The 17,841-nt window shown below is 47.3% G+C and overlaps 1 protein-coding gene across 6 annotated transcripts in view; it reads right to left on the bottom strand.

The window, feature by feature from the left end:
- Window positions 1–17,841, bottom strand: part of LPIN1 (lipin 1) — a 143,676-nt gene that overhangs the window by 90,734 nt on the left and 35,101 nt on the right. For 4 of the 6 annotated variants that reach the window (XM_053587294.1, XM_053587297.1, XM_053587292.1 and 1 more), the window contains one exon: window positions 5,333–5,389. In XM_053587294.1, coding sequence (XP_053443269.1) covers window positions 5,333–5,383 — 51 coding nt within the window. In that variant the 5' untranslated portion in view covers window positions 5,384–5,389. Of the gene's footprint in view, window positions 1–4,744; window positions 4,778–5,332; window positions 5,390–16,819; window positions 17,052–17,841 lie in introns of all 6 variants that reach the window. The other 2 variants (XM_053587293.1, XM_053587291.1) reach the window with 2 other exon arrangements.

Here is a 17,841-nt window from a genome sequence, read left to right as displayed (position 1 = left end):
TACTTCAGGGTGAGCTGCCAGCTGAGGCTTCCAGGCAGCCCCCTCCCCCATGCCCTCCATCCCCGCTAAATGAAAACAGACTATCACAAAGCACCAGACACTTGAGAAAACCCTGCAAGGTGAAAGAGAAAAAATAACAAACAGGAGGAAACATGATTCCAGAAGAAAGAAAAATAATCCAGAGAACGGATTCCAGAAAAAAATAAAAACAAAGAAATAGAAAGGAATACCCAAATTAGAATCTCAGATTTGAGGAGATACTCATAAAACAAAGCAGAATAATGCTCTGAATGAGAAATAACCAGAGAACAGAAAGAACTTTGAAAAGTAAAAATTTGGATTGTGGAAAACAATGATAGTAGAAGATAAAATTAATGAAATCTGCCGAATTGTAGATTACAACGTTGGGCACTAGGAGATAAAAGAGACCGCAGAAACACTCCTTAGTCACTGCCCTTTTGTTGGTTTGTCCATCATCTTTAACCTGTTGGAGTATCGCGTCCTCTGACATCTATTAGCGTAGGAGTGAACTGTCTCCCAGGAGACTAAGTTCTGAGCAGACAAATAAAAACGACTACAGCAAGGCATAGCCGTGTGACGGTTCAGGACACCAAGGGTTAACAGAAAATCCTAAAAGCTTCCAGATAAGAAAAAATAAAATGAAAGGTCACCTACAAAGAAACCAAAGTCAGACTGGCAGACGGGGAGCACTAGCTATCAGAAGGCAACAAACTACATGTTTAAAATTCTGTGAAAACTGAGTATCGGCCTCAAGTTCTAAATCCAACCAAACTATCAACATGTGAAGCCAAATTAAAGAAGAGATTCAGACACACAAATATGAAAAAAGACCTCGCCTATCTTCCTCTTCAAGGTGGTTACCTGGAAATATAGGCCAGCTTTTGTTTATTTTTAAACCATAAACTAAGAAAGAAGAAAACAATACTCCCGTAACAATGGTTCTATTGAGGGCAGGTCTGCTGGAGGATTTTACAGAAAGCAGCAAGACAAGGGCCCCTGGAGAGAGGTCTTGGGGGGAAGGGGCCCCTGCACAGACAACTGCGTCTAGAAAAGCTGGAGAACACCACGTAGGTATTAAATGCGAGAGGGAAATGGGAAGAATTAGAAACAATTGAGAGAAATTTCTCACCGTAACAGGCACAAGGTGTCTGGATCTCTGTGGGTTTGAATTGTAACCTTACCACTTACCAGCTGTGTGACCTTGAGCAAGTGACTCGACCTCTCTGTGCTCAGTTTCCCATCTCTCAGATAGAGATAATGATGGGACCAATCTTTAAGGCTGTTATGAGGAATTAAATGAGTTAATATTTGTAATGCTCTTAAAAAAGAAGAATCCATCACCTGGCTGGTGATATAGAAGTTTTGTTAAATAAATAAATGATCCTAAAAGCTGTATTAAAATTATAGTCATCCAAAGAGAAGAAATGGATCCCAGTGAGAACAATTTGCTAGGCTTAAAAGTAGAGAATCTGATGGTTTAGATAACAGACCAAAGTTTAAAGACAGTAGACAAAGACATTTAGTCTGTTTAGATAACAGTCTAAAGTTTAAAGACATCGTGTGTTTGGTGAGGGGGGTTTTCAGGGAGTGGGAAATGTATTTCTCCTCTTAACAATGAAAAAGAAAGATAAATTGCAGGGGAAATATCTCCTCAATTCCTCCAAACTCCGATATAAGACAGAGTCTGAACACAGAATACAGAGTCTCAAACACGATGAGATTATGTGTAAATGGGAGAGTGTTAAGAGAGGAGATTCATTTGCACACATGCTCTGTGCGAGTCAGACCCTCCTCTGTCAGAGTACACGGTGTCAGAGTGCACGGTCTACAAAGGAGATTCATAAATCCACAGTAAGATCAGGAGACCAGAACATGGCTTTAATTGTGAGCCAGAATTTCCTAGTTGATTTTATAGAAACCAGGCTCACAAATCACTTCAATAAAACTTTTCCAAAATAAATCTAAATCTAGCTAAAGTTTCTCAAAATGGGCTCTTTCCAAGAAAAGTGAAGTTTGAGCCCAGTCCTTTTTCAAACCTAAAGACAACAGGAAGCTTGAAAAATAAGGAAAACATGGTTTCAAGTGACTGGGCCCAGATAACCTAGAATTCTGGGAACTGTTGCTTATGAGAAATGTTGTAATTAGAGCACCCTTGAGCCAAGACCAGGCCATTCAAGTGCCTGCTCATTACAGCCCCACATTAGTGAAGTGGCTACTTTTAGTGTAACAAATCCTACTGATGTTTCACTGCCTGACCAAGACCTTGAAGCTTATGTGAATAGTTCATTGCTCAGCTGTCCCTCCAGGATTCAAGTCCGTTTGCTGTCATGAATCTGGGGGTGTTTGGGGATGGAGGAGGGGTTGAGGAGTGTGTATGTCTTTAGGTTTCCCAATCCACGGCCAGACTGGCCAGATTCTTCAACCCGAGAGAGACACTCCCTAGAGACACCTTCCCTCCAACATTCCCCAGGTCTGTGAAGAATTCAGCTCTGGTTCCTCAGGACTAACCAACCCCCAGGGAACTCTATCATAGCACATTCTGCACAGCAGCATCATTATGCCCCTGCTATATAGCCTCTACGGGTTAGTGAACCCAGGAAGGGAAAGAACGGCCACGGCACAGTCATCACTGTGTCCCCGGCGCCCCCTAAGCAGGAGGGAGAGAGAGACTTAGAGCCCCGCTCTCTCCCCTGTTGTACTTCCCCTTTATTTTTGGTTTTCCTGCTGCCAGTTTTGGAATTTATGAACCTGCCTTCTAAGGATAACAGGGCATGACAAGGACCTGTCAGAAGCCTGTCTGCAGGCTCTCAGCCACCTCCCCATGCCACGCCCCCTCCGAGTGACTTTGTCCCTCTTGGGGACCTAGATGGCACCACTATGCTGCTGACCTGCACTTCAGCACTTCCAGCCCGCACCTCGGGACCACACCACCAACTCCATTTGGCCGCCTCCTTAGGGATGTTTCACCAATACTTCACACTTAACCAGGCTAACGAGGGCACCTAACTAGTCTCCCTGCTGCCTCGAGGCCCACCTTTTGCTGTGCTGTCACAGGGCTGCAGACCTGGACATGACATTGCCTGCTTAAGACCTGTCAATGCGCACGCCCCTCCCCCTGAGAACCGTTACGTGCAGGATAAACGCCAAGCTCCTCAGAAGAGCAGACAAGGCCCCCAGTCATCAGCCACCACCTTCTCCGCCTCCTCTATCCCTGACTGTTCCACTCTTTGAATGGTATCCCCAAATCGCCACCGATTCACTGCACTGTTTCTTACCTCTTCACTCGGCCCATTGTCACAGCCCTTTCAATACCCTGCACAAGACTCAGCTTCTCTTGGAAGCATTTTCTGAAATTGCTTTTAAACTGCACCCCCGCCCCCTGCACGATGAGGTACAAACTCCACTTCTCTTTTACCAGGATGCCTTGTAGGAAGCAGTGAGCATTGTATCACTTTATGTTCATGATGGGTGGAACCCCTGCCGTGCACATGAGGCCCTGAGCTCAGGGAAGTGGGGAACTTGCTACACGACACCCAGACTGCAAGCGGCAGAGCTGTGACCAGGATTTTGGACTCCTCGCCCAATTCCCTGCCACAGATGGTATAGTCCATCTGCAATTCCTGGGATAAGGATCCTTCTGCCCTGCAGCTCTGATCCAATGCGTCCCAGCTTGCTAATGGATGGGCTCTGGGAAGGGCTGGGAGGGGAAGGCAGTGATTGCCTGACCTCGCCTACCTCCCTCTCACACCAGCACCTTCTCCCTGTGCATGGGCCAGAAGCTGTGCCGGAAACCTGCTGGCCCCGAGCTCCCAACCCTGGGAGGAGGGGCCACTTACCGGGACTTCCTGACCCTTCCCTGCACACAGGGTGGCTTCTCTTGCGAGGCTTAACTGCCACTAACTGCCCTCTATCAGGATTCCTGGCCCTAGTCAAGCCCCATCCTGCCCGTCCCCTTGGAAATAGAACCTCTACTCTTACAGAGTGCTGGGGCCAGGCCTACTTTGTAGCCTTCTTCATCCATTTCCCTCCCCCCGCCAGCCTCTGGGTTCATCTCATGCTGCATACCCCTGACCTAGGCCTCAGGCATCCTCTGCAAGTCTTTGATCCACACTTTGCCCTGAGCATCTCTCTAGCTCTAGCTGTGGGCCCCTTGAGGGTGGAGACTGCTACTTGGGTTCTCCATGTGTGAGGCCTAGGCCAGGTCACTAGAGGGACCAATCAGCACTGAGGCTCCATCACTTCCTCCTGGACCATCCCAGCAGCTCCCCATTGAGCCCCCCTCCCCGAACTTCCTGCCTGCAGACTGTTCTCCACAGTGGAAACATCTCAGCTGTAGGATCCATGGGCCAGAGCAAGGTGATGGTGCTGCAGACAGGTAAAGCCCAGCTGCCAGGCAGGTGCATGCTAAGCAGAGAACTGGGGGGGAGGGGGGAGGTGTTCAGCAGAATATCCTCCCCAAACAGTAGAGGCTCAGAGACACAGATCAGGGAAGACAGTGCAGAAGCCTGGACAGGGCATGAGGGACAGGGATGGTATGCTGGCTGCTGAGCCCGGGATCCAGGGAGAGCCACTAGGACAGCTCACAGGCAAGCAGAGAGCAAAGCACTAGTTACCCAGCAACCACCTGAGGGGGCCTCAGAACAGGTGAGAGGCAGGGAGGCTGGGGAGATGCAGGAGGAAGCAGCAGCCCCGGGAGGCTGTTAGTGGGTGTAACCGCACTCACATGTAGGACAGTCCCTGAAGGGCAGCCGATGGCCTGAGCAGGAATGAGTACCTGTTAGCTCTAGGGAATCACCAAATGCGTTTTTTTTTTTTTGCAGTTTTTGGCCAGGGCTGGGTTTGAACCTGCCACCTCCGGTATATGGAGCCGGCGCCCTACTCCTTTAAGCCACAGGTGCCACCTCACGAAATGCTTTTTAATCAGAGAAGTGACCAAATCACATCTATGCCAGAGGAGAATGGGTTGCAGAAGAAGAGATCCCAACTACTCAGCAGGCTGAGGCAAGAGAATCGCCTAAGCCCAAGAGCTGGAGGTTGCTGTGAGCTGTGACGCCACAGCACTCTACCCAGGGTGACAAAGTGAGACTCTGTCTCTAAAAAAAAAAGCCGGTCAAAATGTCCCAGACCACACAGAGAGCTTATCAAACATTCAGAAAGTGCTTCGGGCAAACTCTGAATGCCCCAGTCCTGCTTTGGAAACTGCATATAACTAAGGCAATAAACAGCAGTTTAACAAGGAACGTTTTCTCTAGGCCTGATAGCCCTGCAATGTAAAAGCGCCATGAGAACATTTTACAGCAGCTTCACTCACATTAATATTTGAAGACAAGACATTTCGAATCCACCCAGGGTCTCTCATCATTGGAATCTGAAAAACAAAAACATTAGAAATTAGTGAATGGAAATGTTCTGGAATTAAGTTTTGTAATGGCAGCACAGCCTTGTGAATGTGTTAAAACCACCCAACTATACGCTTTAACCCAGTGCATTGTGTGGTATTGAAGTTGCAGTCACCCCTCCATGTACCTGGGAGATTGGTGCCAGGACCCCAGTGTATACTAGAATCCACGTGTGCACAAGTCCCAGAACTGGTCCCGCGGGAACCTGCTTAGAGGAAAAATCACCCCTCCTTGGACGCAGGTTTCACGTCCTGCACAAACATGGGCCATATTTTTTACCTGCGTTTGATTGAAAAAAAACATATGCTTTGCAGTGGCCAAGCATAAGAGAACCCACCCAATTCAAACCTGTGCTGTTTGAAACGGTACATCTCAATTTTTTAAAAAAAATTAATAAGACAATGTGAGGCCTTTTCGGTGAGCACATTTGGAGTGTGAAGTGTTAATTAAGTGGGGTGCACTGTGAGGTCGGAACTTCTTTCACTGTTTCAGCCTTTCTCAAACTTTTCATCCTTCCAAAAGCATGTGTCACCTACTGGGGACGCTCCAGGAGCCCAGACAGCATGGAATTGACGCGGTTGGAAGTCAGGCTCTGTGCAGCCTCTGCAGCGTTTAGACATGTGACTGCAGGAGGCTTGTTTTGTTTCCTTAATGGTGAAATGAAGTTAACAGTGCCCCTGCCTGGCCAAGCTCACGGGCGTTCTTGTGAGCAGTGACTCAGTTTGTGCAGGCAAAGGGCAAAGCCTAACTCAGGTGCTAGTTATTAGGGCTACAGGTACAGTGTTAGCTGAGGGCAGGGCCTGTGCAGGCTGCCTGTCCCACAAGGGCCCAGGTTAGAGCCGCCCAGAGGGCTGCTGCCACATGAGTCAGGCCCAGCCTTTCTTTCTAAGGACATGTTGGTGTCATAGGCCTAAAATTAAACTTAAATTATACTCAAAACTTAAGTACTTTGAGTTCAACTACAGTGGTCCAGAATAAACAACTGCAGAAGTCCCTACCCCTCCTCCTCCGTCCCGTCACTCCCTGGCCCTGTACCCACCTCACGTCCATCTGACCCCTTTGGCTTTTCCAGCCCATATTTATTGATTGACTGAGAGTTAATGGTGTTGTGTCATTTTACATCATGATCTATTGAGTAGCTCTCGGGGACCATGCACTGTGCTGGGTACTGGGTTCACAGAAATGAATGAATGACGTGAACCCTGTCTGCAAGTCACTCATAATCTAGGGGAGGGCAGGAAGACAAGTAACAAAGTTTGCAGTGGCCATGTGCACCAGTGGTATGCCCAGGTGCAAAAGGCTTATTGAAGAGAAAAAAAAAAAACTGCTGCCCAGGGTCAGATGGGAGAACAGGTAGGCCCTGGGGGGATGAGGAGAGCAGGGGTGTGTCTCACAAGGCTCAGGTGACCTCTGTGTGCAGGACGTATAGAAGGCAGGGAAGCAAATTTGAAGGTTATTCCAGCAAAGCATGGCCAGGGGGAGGACCACGGTGATGACAGCGAGACAAAGGGAAAGGAAGCTCTGAACACATCCATATAAGAATGATACATGACTGAAGTTTCTGGCCTGGGTGACCAGGTAGATGATGGTGGTATGTAATATTAACTAAATTAGGAAAACAAAAAGGATAAATTTGGGGAGAAATATTCTAGGCTCCTGGAATCACATCTGAAATAAAAAAGGATTGTTTTCCTATAAGACAGGACTTAGGAAAGGCAAATGAGAGTTACAAGATTCTCCTCGTTCTGGGTCCTTGCTGGGAAGGTGGGACAAGGCAGTTGATTTCTACACCTCTAACTTGCTAAACACAGCAATTAAGTCCTGGTTTCAGCTGAGCGATGCATTTTAAATACTGCTAGGAATCCAGTTGCTATGTCTATTTCAGTGCACTGCAAAGTCTCATGCAGCTTGGACACAAGTGTTCTGGACCAGACTCCTCAGGGGCCCAAACCCAGTCCCATTGGCACCAGCACTCTCTGTGTATAGTAGTAGCACTGACTTCACACTCATGAGGTAGGCTAGAAAGGTTGCCAGCAGTTTAAATTCACATGTCTAGATTTGGTCCTGACTCCAAATGAAGTTTTAAAATCAAATATGAAGTATATTCTTTTACTAACAGAGGAGCAATATCTCTACCCCAAAGAGTTTGGTTTGAACTTGGAGATGAAATATAAGCACAAGAACATGAAAAATGGCAAACCAGTATATTTCAACAATAATTTCTTTTAAAATCTGTGAAGAAAAATCTCATTCTTCCTCAGAATTATTTATCTGTTATTCAAAGTTCAAATATAACATGGGAAGCTCAGTCTTTGGACTATGGGTCCCAAGCAGTTAGCCGTCATGGTGGAAGCCACAGATGAACTTGGTTTTGAACCCCAGTTCTTCCATGAAGAGCTATGTGGCCTTTGGCAAGGAATTTAACCTTTTCAAGCCTCAATCTTCTCATTTTCAAGAAAGACTAACAATAAAATAGTTACTGATGAGGGATGGAAGGAGGTTAAAAGGGCCTACAGGGAGGTGAGAGAGAAATACGGCCTTCTGGACAAGAAAGTTGGAAAGGACCCTGAAGAAAAATGAGGAATTTGGGGTGAGTGTGACCTAGTTAACAAGTATGTGCTGTTCCTGCCAAATTTAACTTGTAGCTTGTGACACCTGACCTCTAACTATGAATAACGACCCCCCCAAACAACAAGGATCCCATCACACAACAATGCACATCACAGCCACAAACATCACAAGACTAACAATTACTGCCATACCATCACTACCAAAATGACAGTTAATAATATTGATATAGAGTAGGGCGGCGCCTGTGGCTCAGTCGGTAAGGTGCTGACCCCATATACCGAGGGTGGCGGGTTCAAACCCGGCCCCGGCTGAACTGCAACCAAAAAGTAGCTGGGCGTTGTGGCGGGTGCCTGTAGTCCCAGCTACTCGGGAGGCTGAGGCAAGAGAATCACTTAAGCCCAGGAGTTGGAGGTTGCTGTGAGCTGTGTGAGGCCACGGCACTCTAACGAGGGCCATAAAGTGAGATTCTGTCTCTACAAAAATATATATATATATATTGATATAGAGTAAAGAAAATTTGATTTATGTGATAGCTGAGATGACCACCAATGGAACCAGGACAGCACGCCTGAAGGCATTAAAATGAACCAATGGGAATTCTCATAGATGAATGTAGGTGGAATTGGATGAAAGTAATTATATTGGGGTACTGCCTTTGTGTGGCATCTCCTCTCACTCGAGAAGGGGACCCTTTCCTGCTCCCCTGGAAAAGTCTATGCTTTTCTATACTATACTCTTTTCCTTCAATTTAAATAAACCTTGCTTCTATTTTGCTATTTGGGAGCCCCAGCTGCCTCATTTTCCCCTCCCTCAGTTCCTTGCTCTCCCTTTGACTCAGCCAAACTTGTTGATTCTGCTGGGTGAACCAACCAGACCCACTGAACAGCTCAGAGGTGAACTCTCACCTCTAACCATTACCTCACAGGAATGATGTGAGAATCAAAAGAGATAATATTGGCTGAGCACGGTGGCTCATGCCTGTAATCCTAGCACGTGGAGAGGCTGAGGCGGGTGGATTGCTTGAACTCAGGAGTTGGAGACCAGTCTGAGCCAGAGCAAGATACTGTCTCTAAAGAACAGCCGGTGTTGTAACTGGCACCTGTCATCCCAGCTACTAGGGAGACCAGGACAAGAGAATTGCTTTGAGGCCAAGAGTTTGAGGTTGCTGTCAGCTATGACACCACAGCACTCCACTGAGGGTGACAAAGTAAGACTTTGTCTCAAAAAGAAAAGAGAGATAATATTGTGTGAGATGGGAATGCACCATAAAGATGTCAGCTGGTACTGCTGAATGATGACCATGAAGCGGAAGGCTCAAGGTCCAGAAGGTGCGCATCTTCTGAACAGCCGGTTTGCTTGCCCCTTACTGGTGCCATGAGTGGTGCAATTGCCCAGGTCTTTCCTTAGACATTAGCTCCAGAGCCACCTGTCTGCTCTTCTTGTGAGTGGGCTGGACTCAGTCTTGATTCTATTTTCTGCCTTGACTTCCTTCTTTTTGTTACTCACATAATTGAACATTAAGTAGCTGTTATGAAGTGAATGTTTGCGTTCCTCCAGAATTCATATATAAAAGCCCTAATCCCCAAGGTAATGGTATTTGAGGGTGAGACCCTAGGGAGGTGGTTAGATGATGAGATGGAGACCTAACAAATAAGATTAGTTCCCTTTTAACAAGAGATATGAGAAAAATAATCTCTCCTCCACCATATGAGGATACAGCAAATAGGTGGCTGTCCACAAACCCTGGAAGAGAGCCCTCATCAGAACCGTATTGCACTGGTACCTGGTCTTGGACTTCTAGCCTCCAGAACTATGGGAAATAAATTCATTCAAGCCACTGGGTCTATGGCAGTGTTTTCAGTCTTTTTTATCTCATGGCACCCTTGAACCAATGGTTAAGCTCCACAGCACACTTAAATTATGTTGATAAAACAAAAAAGAAAGTAAAAACAAGAACATAGTTACTGTGCTTTGAATTTCTTTTGAAAATAATTTAATTAATGATCTTTAAAACTTTTCACAGCACACCTAAGATCCTCTCACAGCACACACATTGAAAACCGCCGGTCTACAGTATTTTTGTTATACTTGCCCAAGCCGACTAAGGCAGAACTTGTGTTGCGCCTTCAACCATCTTTTTTCCATGGATGTGTATAGCAAAGGATAGATGCCAGATGGATGGATAGATAGATCGAGAGATGGCAAATATAAAAACCACTTAGAGAATGAGCACAGTAGATGCAGATAGACAGGTAGAAGATGGACACACTTCAGGCTGCCTTGTTGGGTCGCTCCCTTGACTATGCTGATGGTTACAGTGCAAAAAGCACTTGAAACAGAACCACCAAGACTGGGCCTGGTCAGTGACTCTGCCACTTAGGGGAGGAATGATACTGACCCGTTGTCTTATCCTCTCTGAGCTTCAGCGTTTTCTTCTAAAGAACTTGCGTGATGCCAAGTTCAAATGTACTGGTGTCCAATGTGCTGTGACGAGCTCATGGTAGACACTCAATGAAGCTGAAACTGGATCTCAGCGGTAGCCTCGTAAAGATCAAGACCCAGGTCTCAGCCTCCCACGTCCCTCGAGGAGCCTTGCCCACTGCTGTGGTTCTTGACACTGTTCACTGGAGTTCACTCTCTAGGGCCTAAATCCAAAGTCAAACTCAGATCTGAGGGACTCCATGGCTCTTTCTGATGTTTCTCTGATGTTGAAACATTTGAACAGCAGAAATCCTTTGAACACAGAAGTACTCCCAGATTATCAGGCCTAAAGTCCACAGGAATAGTCCAGTCTGCTCTGAATTTCCAAGTGGAGCATCTAAAGTTCATGTGTAAATGTTACTGAAATGAAGATAACATTTTCACATAGAAATGGTACTGTGGAAGCCAGCTTCTCCAGCGGAGGAAAGGAAGAGACAACCACTGCGCAGCTGAACAAACAATAGCATCACACAGCTCAGGAACCGATAGCCCTGCAGTTCCACTGCCTTTCTGGGGAAATTCACTTACAGATCAAATGAGGATTTTGAGAACATGTGGGAACTATCCATCAGGTCTGGGGTCAGGCACTTCAGGCTGTTCTGTCACTAACTTGCTTTGGGGCCCTGCCAAGGTACTTCCCTTCGGTCAAAGGAGGCATTACAGGGCATTCCTAGGGGCATCTGGTCTCTAAAATTCTGTAATTCTAAAAGCACACGCCCTCCGACATCACAATTCCAACCACTAGAACTCCTTTCTCCACAGCCTAGCACCCTCTGTCAAGGGGATCTGGTATATGCAGAGAGGAGAAGGGAGGGTTTTCTCAGTTGAGAAAGAGATGGGGTGAAGGAGATGTCACTGTGACTCTGGGACAATTTCAGCAGAACCCATGAGAGAACCACTTGTGGGTCTGGAGATCAAATGATCTAGGGTGGTAAGGGGCAAATCATTTCATATTTCTTTTTCTGAGACAGAGTCTCACTTTGTTGCCCTTGGTAGAGAGCTGTGGCATCACAGCTCACTGCAACCTCAAACTCTTGGGTCCAAGAGATCCTCTTACCTCAGCCTCTTAAATAGCTGGGACTACAGGCACCTACCACAAGGCCCAGCTATTTCTTTTTTTTTTTTTTTTTTTTGAGACAGGGTCTCGCTATGTTGCCCTTGGTAGAATGCCGTGTCTTCACAGCTCATAGCAACCTCAAACTTTTGGGCTGAAGCAATTCTCTTGCCTCAGCCTTCCAAGTAGCTGGAACTACAAGCGCTCACCATAATGCCTGGCTATTGTTTTGTTATTGTCATTTTGTTGTTGTTGTTGCAGTTGTCATTGTTGTTTAGCAGGCCCGGGCTGGGTACGAACCTGCCAGCCTTGGTGCATGTGCCCGGCGCCCTAACCACTATACTATGGGCACCAAGCCACGCTCAGCTATTTTTAAAGAAGGGGTCTCGCTCTAGCTCAGGGTGGTCTGGAACCCATGAGCTCAAACAATCTGCCTGCCTCAGCCACCCAGAGTGCTGAGATTACAGGCGTGAGCCACCCCACCCAGCAATTTCATATTTCTAAGCCTCCATTTCACCTCTGTGAAAAAGGAATACCAATAGCTTTGTCACAGAGCCTTGCGAGGACTGGGTGAGACACTGAACACCAAGTGCTCAGTGTTACTACTTATCATCATCTTCAATTCCTTCCATTGAGGGAAATGAAAATTGGAAAATTGGAAAATTCTTTCACCTCTCTGAATCAGCTTTCCTATTTATCAAATGCATGTGTTAGAATAAAGCAAGTGTACCCAACTGGTCAATTGTGACATACCTGGTCATACCTCCAGTATTTCCTGTTCCATGTTACACCACATCATTCCCTACCTGAAATTTGCACCACCTCCTCACTACCCAGGAGCTAAAAACTACTCCATCCTCTCATCTCTGTCCCCCACCCTCTCTGCTCCTGGATGCCCCACACTACTCTGATCCCAGAGCCTGGGCTCCACTGGTTCCTCGCATTCAACAGTTCACTCCCCACCTAAATGTGTGCTTGACCCATGACTCAAAAGCCAGCTCTCTTTGGGCCCTTCTGGGATTCTCTCCTCCCCAGCAAAGGATGGCCCCACTGCTCTCTGCCCCACCAGCATCACAAACAGCAAGCAGCAAAGGGCAGTGGGTAAAAGAGGACCTGAGAGGCAGGGATGGCCTTTTGCTGCAGTTGGGTCACTAGTGAGGACAATGCCACTCACGGTGGCCCCAGGCCCTGTCCTCCTGGGACCTGGTTTCCTTCCCCATCCTATGAGTCAGTAGGGAAGGTGAGCTTCCTGACCTCTAGGAGCCTAAGGGAGTGTTCCTCCTTGCTTGCCTATAACAGAGGGTCTTAGATGCTAACCGGGTGACTTTGACCCTCACTGAGGGTCTTTCTCGCTGAGGCCCACTTTAGTTCTCTTCTCCAGGATTTCCTCAGACTAAACCCTTGAAGCCTGGCTAGTTTCTCTGAGCATCCCACTCAGTCGTGATTATGGAGATCCCGCTTTCATCATCAAAACATGTTGGAAGAGTCTTTGTTCATTTGGCGGCTAAAGCAGTGAGATCAGTCAGTAAGATCAGCACCTGGGGAAGCTTCTGGAACAATGCAGCTCTTGGTGGGGAGGGAAGGAAGAGCTCTTTTTGGTCCCCTTCATATTCTGATGAAAGCTATTAATCCTCGCCCCTCCCCCCAAAAAACATTCACATACACCCAGAAACCTGCACACAATTTTAGGAGACCCACGAACCTGTCAGGCCATCTGAAACACCTTTTGGTTAATAAACCCCAGACATAGACCTCCTCACTCCAGCCTCCAAGAGGACATGTGGTTGTTCAAGGTCACACAGGAAGGTGACAGCAGGGCTAGTAGCAGACACAGTCAGTGCTCTAACCTGGGATCCCTGCAGGGTCCCCAGGATAGCACACAGTTCATAGCCAAGGGGATTGGATGTAAGCCCTGGGTACTAGACTTAATGATGCTTAGTCGTGAGCAGATCACTTCATGCTTTAGAAATCCCATTTCTTCATATACAAAATGATGTTAATATTTCCTCCCTCTTCAAAGCTAGCAAAGGCAGCTCAGTGCTTCTAAAGTCTCCCTCTCTGACCCACTCTCTGAGTTCATCTGATGACACTGGGCCCACTTGGATAATCCTGGATAATCCCCCTATTTTAAGGCTGGTGGTGAGTAATCTTAATTCCATCTGCAACCCTCATTCTTTTTATCTGCCATATAATATAACCTATTCGCAGGTTCCTGGGACAAGGGCAGGGGCATCCATGGGGGCCACTATTCTGCCTGCGAAGGCCTCCCAGTGGGGTCACCCACAACCCCTTTTTCCTCCTTTCACTTCATTCTCCTTGCTGCAGCCAAAGTCATCTTTTTGCAGCACAATCTAAGTATATCTTCCCCATGATTAAAACCACTATATAATGTTCCACTCTACTTTTAGAGATAAATATACAAAATTTATACAATGTTTAAAACTCTTCTAACTTGGTGAACAAAATTCCCACCCACAGCTGTAGTCTCATCTCCCCCCACTTTCTCCCTTTGATCCCTCTAGTCACACCAGCCTCTCAACCCCGCCTCTGTAACTTCATTAACCACGGGGCCTTTGCACATGCTTTTCCCTCTGCCCCAGACACACCTCAGCTGGATAGCTACTACTCATCCCCCAGACCACAATCAATTGCCACTTCCTCAGAGGGGCTGTCCCTGGCATCCCTGACATGGTCACATGGTGACTGTACCCACTTGTAGTACACCTGTAGAGCTACCTCTTGGCACTTAGCACCGTTTGCAAATTCACCCTGGTTTGTGTGTCTGTTCAGCGAATGCCAGCCTGCTTCATAAGGGAAAGTACCTGTTGTTCTCATTAGTTGTCTCCACAAGCGTCTGTCACATGTAGATAGTCAATAAATACTTGTTGATAGAAAAAAATGTATGATTTTCTCAATATACAGATGGGGACAGTGGTGCTCAGAAGGTCCACAGACTTGGCCAAGGTCATAGAGCTACAAGTGGGAGCAGGTAAGCTGGAATTTGACCCAAGTCTGGCTGGCTTCAAAGCCACTGCACGCACCATCTGCACCTCGGCGACTGGTGGTGGGAGGGGGCTGGGGATGGCGTTATTTTTCTGCTCTTCCTAGTGGAAAAGATGAAGGTAATGTTGGTTTTTATAGCTTTCCAGTAGCCTTACATCTTAGGCCTTTGTCTGAGCAACATTATGGCCAGTAACTGCTCAGGGGAAGTTTTTGCCTATTCCTGGTCATGCCCTCCCGGCCACTTATAGGAGAAGTGAGCACCTCCAGGTCTCATCCTTGACCAGCAGTTACTGCCCAGTCCCAAGTGCCCAGCATCCAGCCAGACGTCTGATGCATAGGTGTGTCTGGCCTCTGAGGAGCACTCAGCCAGGGGGAGCCCAGGCAGAGGTAATTCTGTGGAAAAGAGCTCTGCAACAGGAGTCCAGGAGGCAAAGGACCCAGGACTAGGGAATCCCAGCCCTGGGACAGTGAGCAGTCTATCCTCTTGGCCTCAGTGTCCCCAACTGTACAATGTAGTACCTCCTGCTCAGACAGTGATCTGATTGCATATCTATAACATGATTGTTGGTGCTAGATCATATACAGACACCTTGCATAGAAGGGACTCTAGTTATAACTAGGTTTAGCACGAGGAAGGACCTTGAATTTATCCCAGAATAGAAATCCTGCCCATAAAGAAGTGATCTCCTGTGTGGTCTCCTACCCAAGTCTTGTGTCCTGTGTGTGGCCACTGGACAGGCAACTGCAGAGGGCCAGCATGCTAGCCAGCTTTGTGTCAGGGCAGGGCCTTCCCAGTTGCCACTACTTCAGGCCCTGATGCAACCACAAAAGTGTTCTCAATAGGGAAGGCTTAAGCTTCATGTGAGATGTGTGTACCTGTGTATTAAATTAAAGGTAGCCTCAAATCTCTCCCATTGAGAAGTGGAATCTAATAAATTTGAGCGAGCCTAAGTGACTTGCTTGATCAATAACATGAAATTTTTCATCTCCTGGGGCCAGGTCATAAGAAGCCTGGAGTGTCCTCCTCTTGCTGGGGGTGCCAGCTACCAGGTAAGAAGTTTGACTACCATGAAATACAAGCCTAAGAGGCCTTGTGTGTTGACTTCTGTCAACTGTCCCAGCCAAGCTAGACTGTCCGGCTACCTCTATCAAGGCAGCAGGCATGTGAAGGAAACCATCTGGGGCCTTTCTCTCCAGCCCACCCACTAGTCAGGTACCCCAGAGTCAATGCCATGACAAATAGAAGAATCACCCAGCTGAGCCCCACCCAAACTCCTGAGCCATGAAATCACGACATATAAAAAAAAATAATAATTATTGTTTTAAGCCCCTAAGTTTTATTTATTTATTATTATTTTTCTGAGACAGAGTCTCACTATGTTGCCCTTGGTAGAGTGCTATGGCATCACAGCTCACAGCAACCTCAAAATCTTAGGCTTAAGTGATTCTCTTGCCTTAGGCTCCTAAGTAGCTGGGACTACAGACACCTGCCACAACGCCTGGCTATTCTTGAATAGCCTGTTCCAGGCTGGATTCAAAGCTGCCACTGTTGGTGCATGTGGCTGGCACCATAACCACTGTGCTACAGGCGCCGATCCTAAGCCACTAAGTTTTAAATCCAGTTTGTTGCAGAGCTAGAACAGGCTATTATTATAATAACACCTATTCCTTCAACTACTAATAACACCTATTCCTTTCTTATATTTGGGAGGATAGGGAAGCAGGTCTGGGGTGTGTGTTTCTATGTATCTTGCATCCGTGTGTCTGTATCATGAAGGGGAGGGAGTGACTGTGTCTGTTTTTCTAAGTATGCCTATGCATTTGCCTGTTTCTATACAGTGCTTCTGTGTGTTTGATATGTGTCTGTCTGTGTGGCTATTTATGGCAAAGGCTCTCCTGTGTGAAATCTAATCCTATTGCTTAAGTACCTCTTGCCTGTTTATGAAAAGAGCCCTTAGAGACCATAGATTATGAATGCGTGTACGTGTATGTGTCTATAGAAAGACAAGGTTTGGTTGAAAAACAAGCCTAGGGTCCTCGAGGCAGTTATATGAGGCTCTTGGGCACCTTGAACCCCTGGGCTCTAAGCCCAAAGATGGGCCACTACAAACCAGTCAGCAGGAAGCTCAGAGCCACAGCACCCCCGCGTCAGTCTCCCGAGCAGGGCCACAGTTCTCTGGGGCCTTCTAATGGAACTACAGTGTGTTATGCAGAAACCAGTTGCATGGTGAGTCAAAGACAAAGATGAATTCTTTTTCCTGCACAACTTCTAAGTGCCTTTGCAACATACCATTGTGTGTTGTCAGTCTCCAAGACTGAAGAATATGGAGTGCAGCATTTCCCCAAACCCTCCTTCTCACTGAGCACATGGTGGTATCTGGGTGCCCAGTAACGCATTTCAGGGAAATTCGGGTGCAGAAATATCCGAACTTGGGGCTCAGTCCTCTACACTTCCTGTCTCCATCTGCTCCTCAGGGAAGGGAAGGTGGTAGTTTCACAAAACCCAAGTCTCTCTGGGAGATCTGTGGGAAGGTTGGGAGAGAAAGGTAATAAAAATGAGTGGCAAAAAATGTTTGTGGCACAGTGATGACAGAGGCAGAGAGATAGAGAGCCAGAGAAACAGAGATGGCCAAACACACAGAGAGAGAAACAGAAAACGGAGCGATAGAGAAACTCAGACAGAGAAACAAAGGCTGAGAGACTGAGAGTGAACTTTGGCCAGAGCAGCAGGGCTGGCCCGGCCTGCCCTGCTCACATTCCAGCACACTCCTTATTGCAGAAAGACCCCTGGGCACACACAATTACCTCCTTAGCTAGGCCATGCCAAGTAAGTGAAAGTTTCTTTTCCTCAAGCAGCCAAGTTACTGAACGTATTAACCATGTCTTTTTATTTTCTATATTTCGATGTGTTGATATCTGGGGCCCCGCTGACCCTGGAGGGACTGTAAGACTGTCCTTGCCAGGGCTGGTCCTTATCTGTGAAGGGGCCTCCCACATGCAACCAACCAACCTGGGGACCAGGCTTCAAGCCCCTTCTCTCTTAGGCTCCCGCACTCAGAATCTACCTGCCCTGTTCCTCCACAGGCAGGTATCAGACAGCCAGGGCCAGCCTCTACGCCCCAGAACTACTGAAATTGTTCCAGCTCACCGGTCTCAAGCTGTTTACCTTGTCTCACCTGCTCCTTCCTGTGGAAACCGCAATGAAGGCCGCAGCCCACATGACAGAGGCCTGCATGGGGTTCCACGCCTCCTATGTCTAGGGAGGGACCTGTGAGTATCACCCGCTGCCCCTTCACAACTTCCATTTCCACC

Source organism: Nycticebus coucang, chromosome 4 (assembly GCF_027406575.1).
Source record: "Nycticebus coucang isolate mNycCou1 chromosome 4, mNycCou1.pri, whole genome shotgun sequence".
Classification (NCBI taxonomy): Eukaryota; Metazoa; Chordata; class Mammalia; order Primates; family Lorisidae; genus Nycticebus; species Nycticebus coucang.
Note: the sequence above shows the minus strand (reverse complement) of the source record. Positions and strands in the feature narration are given on the sequence as shown.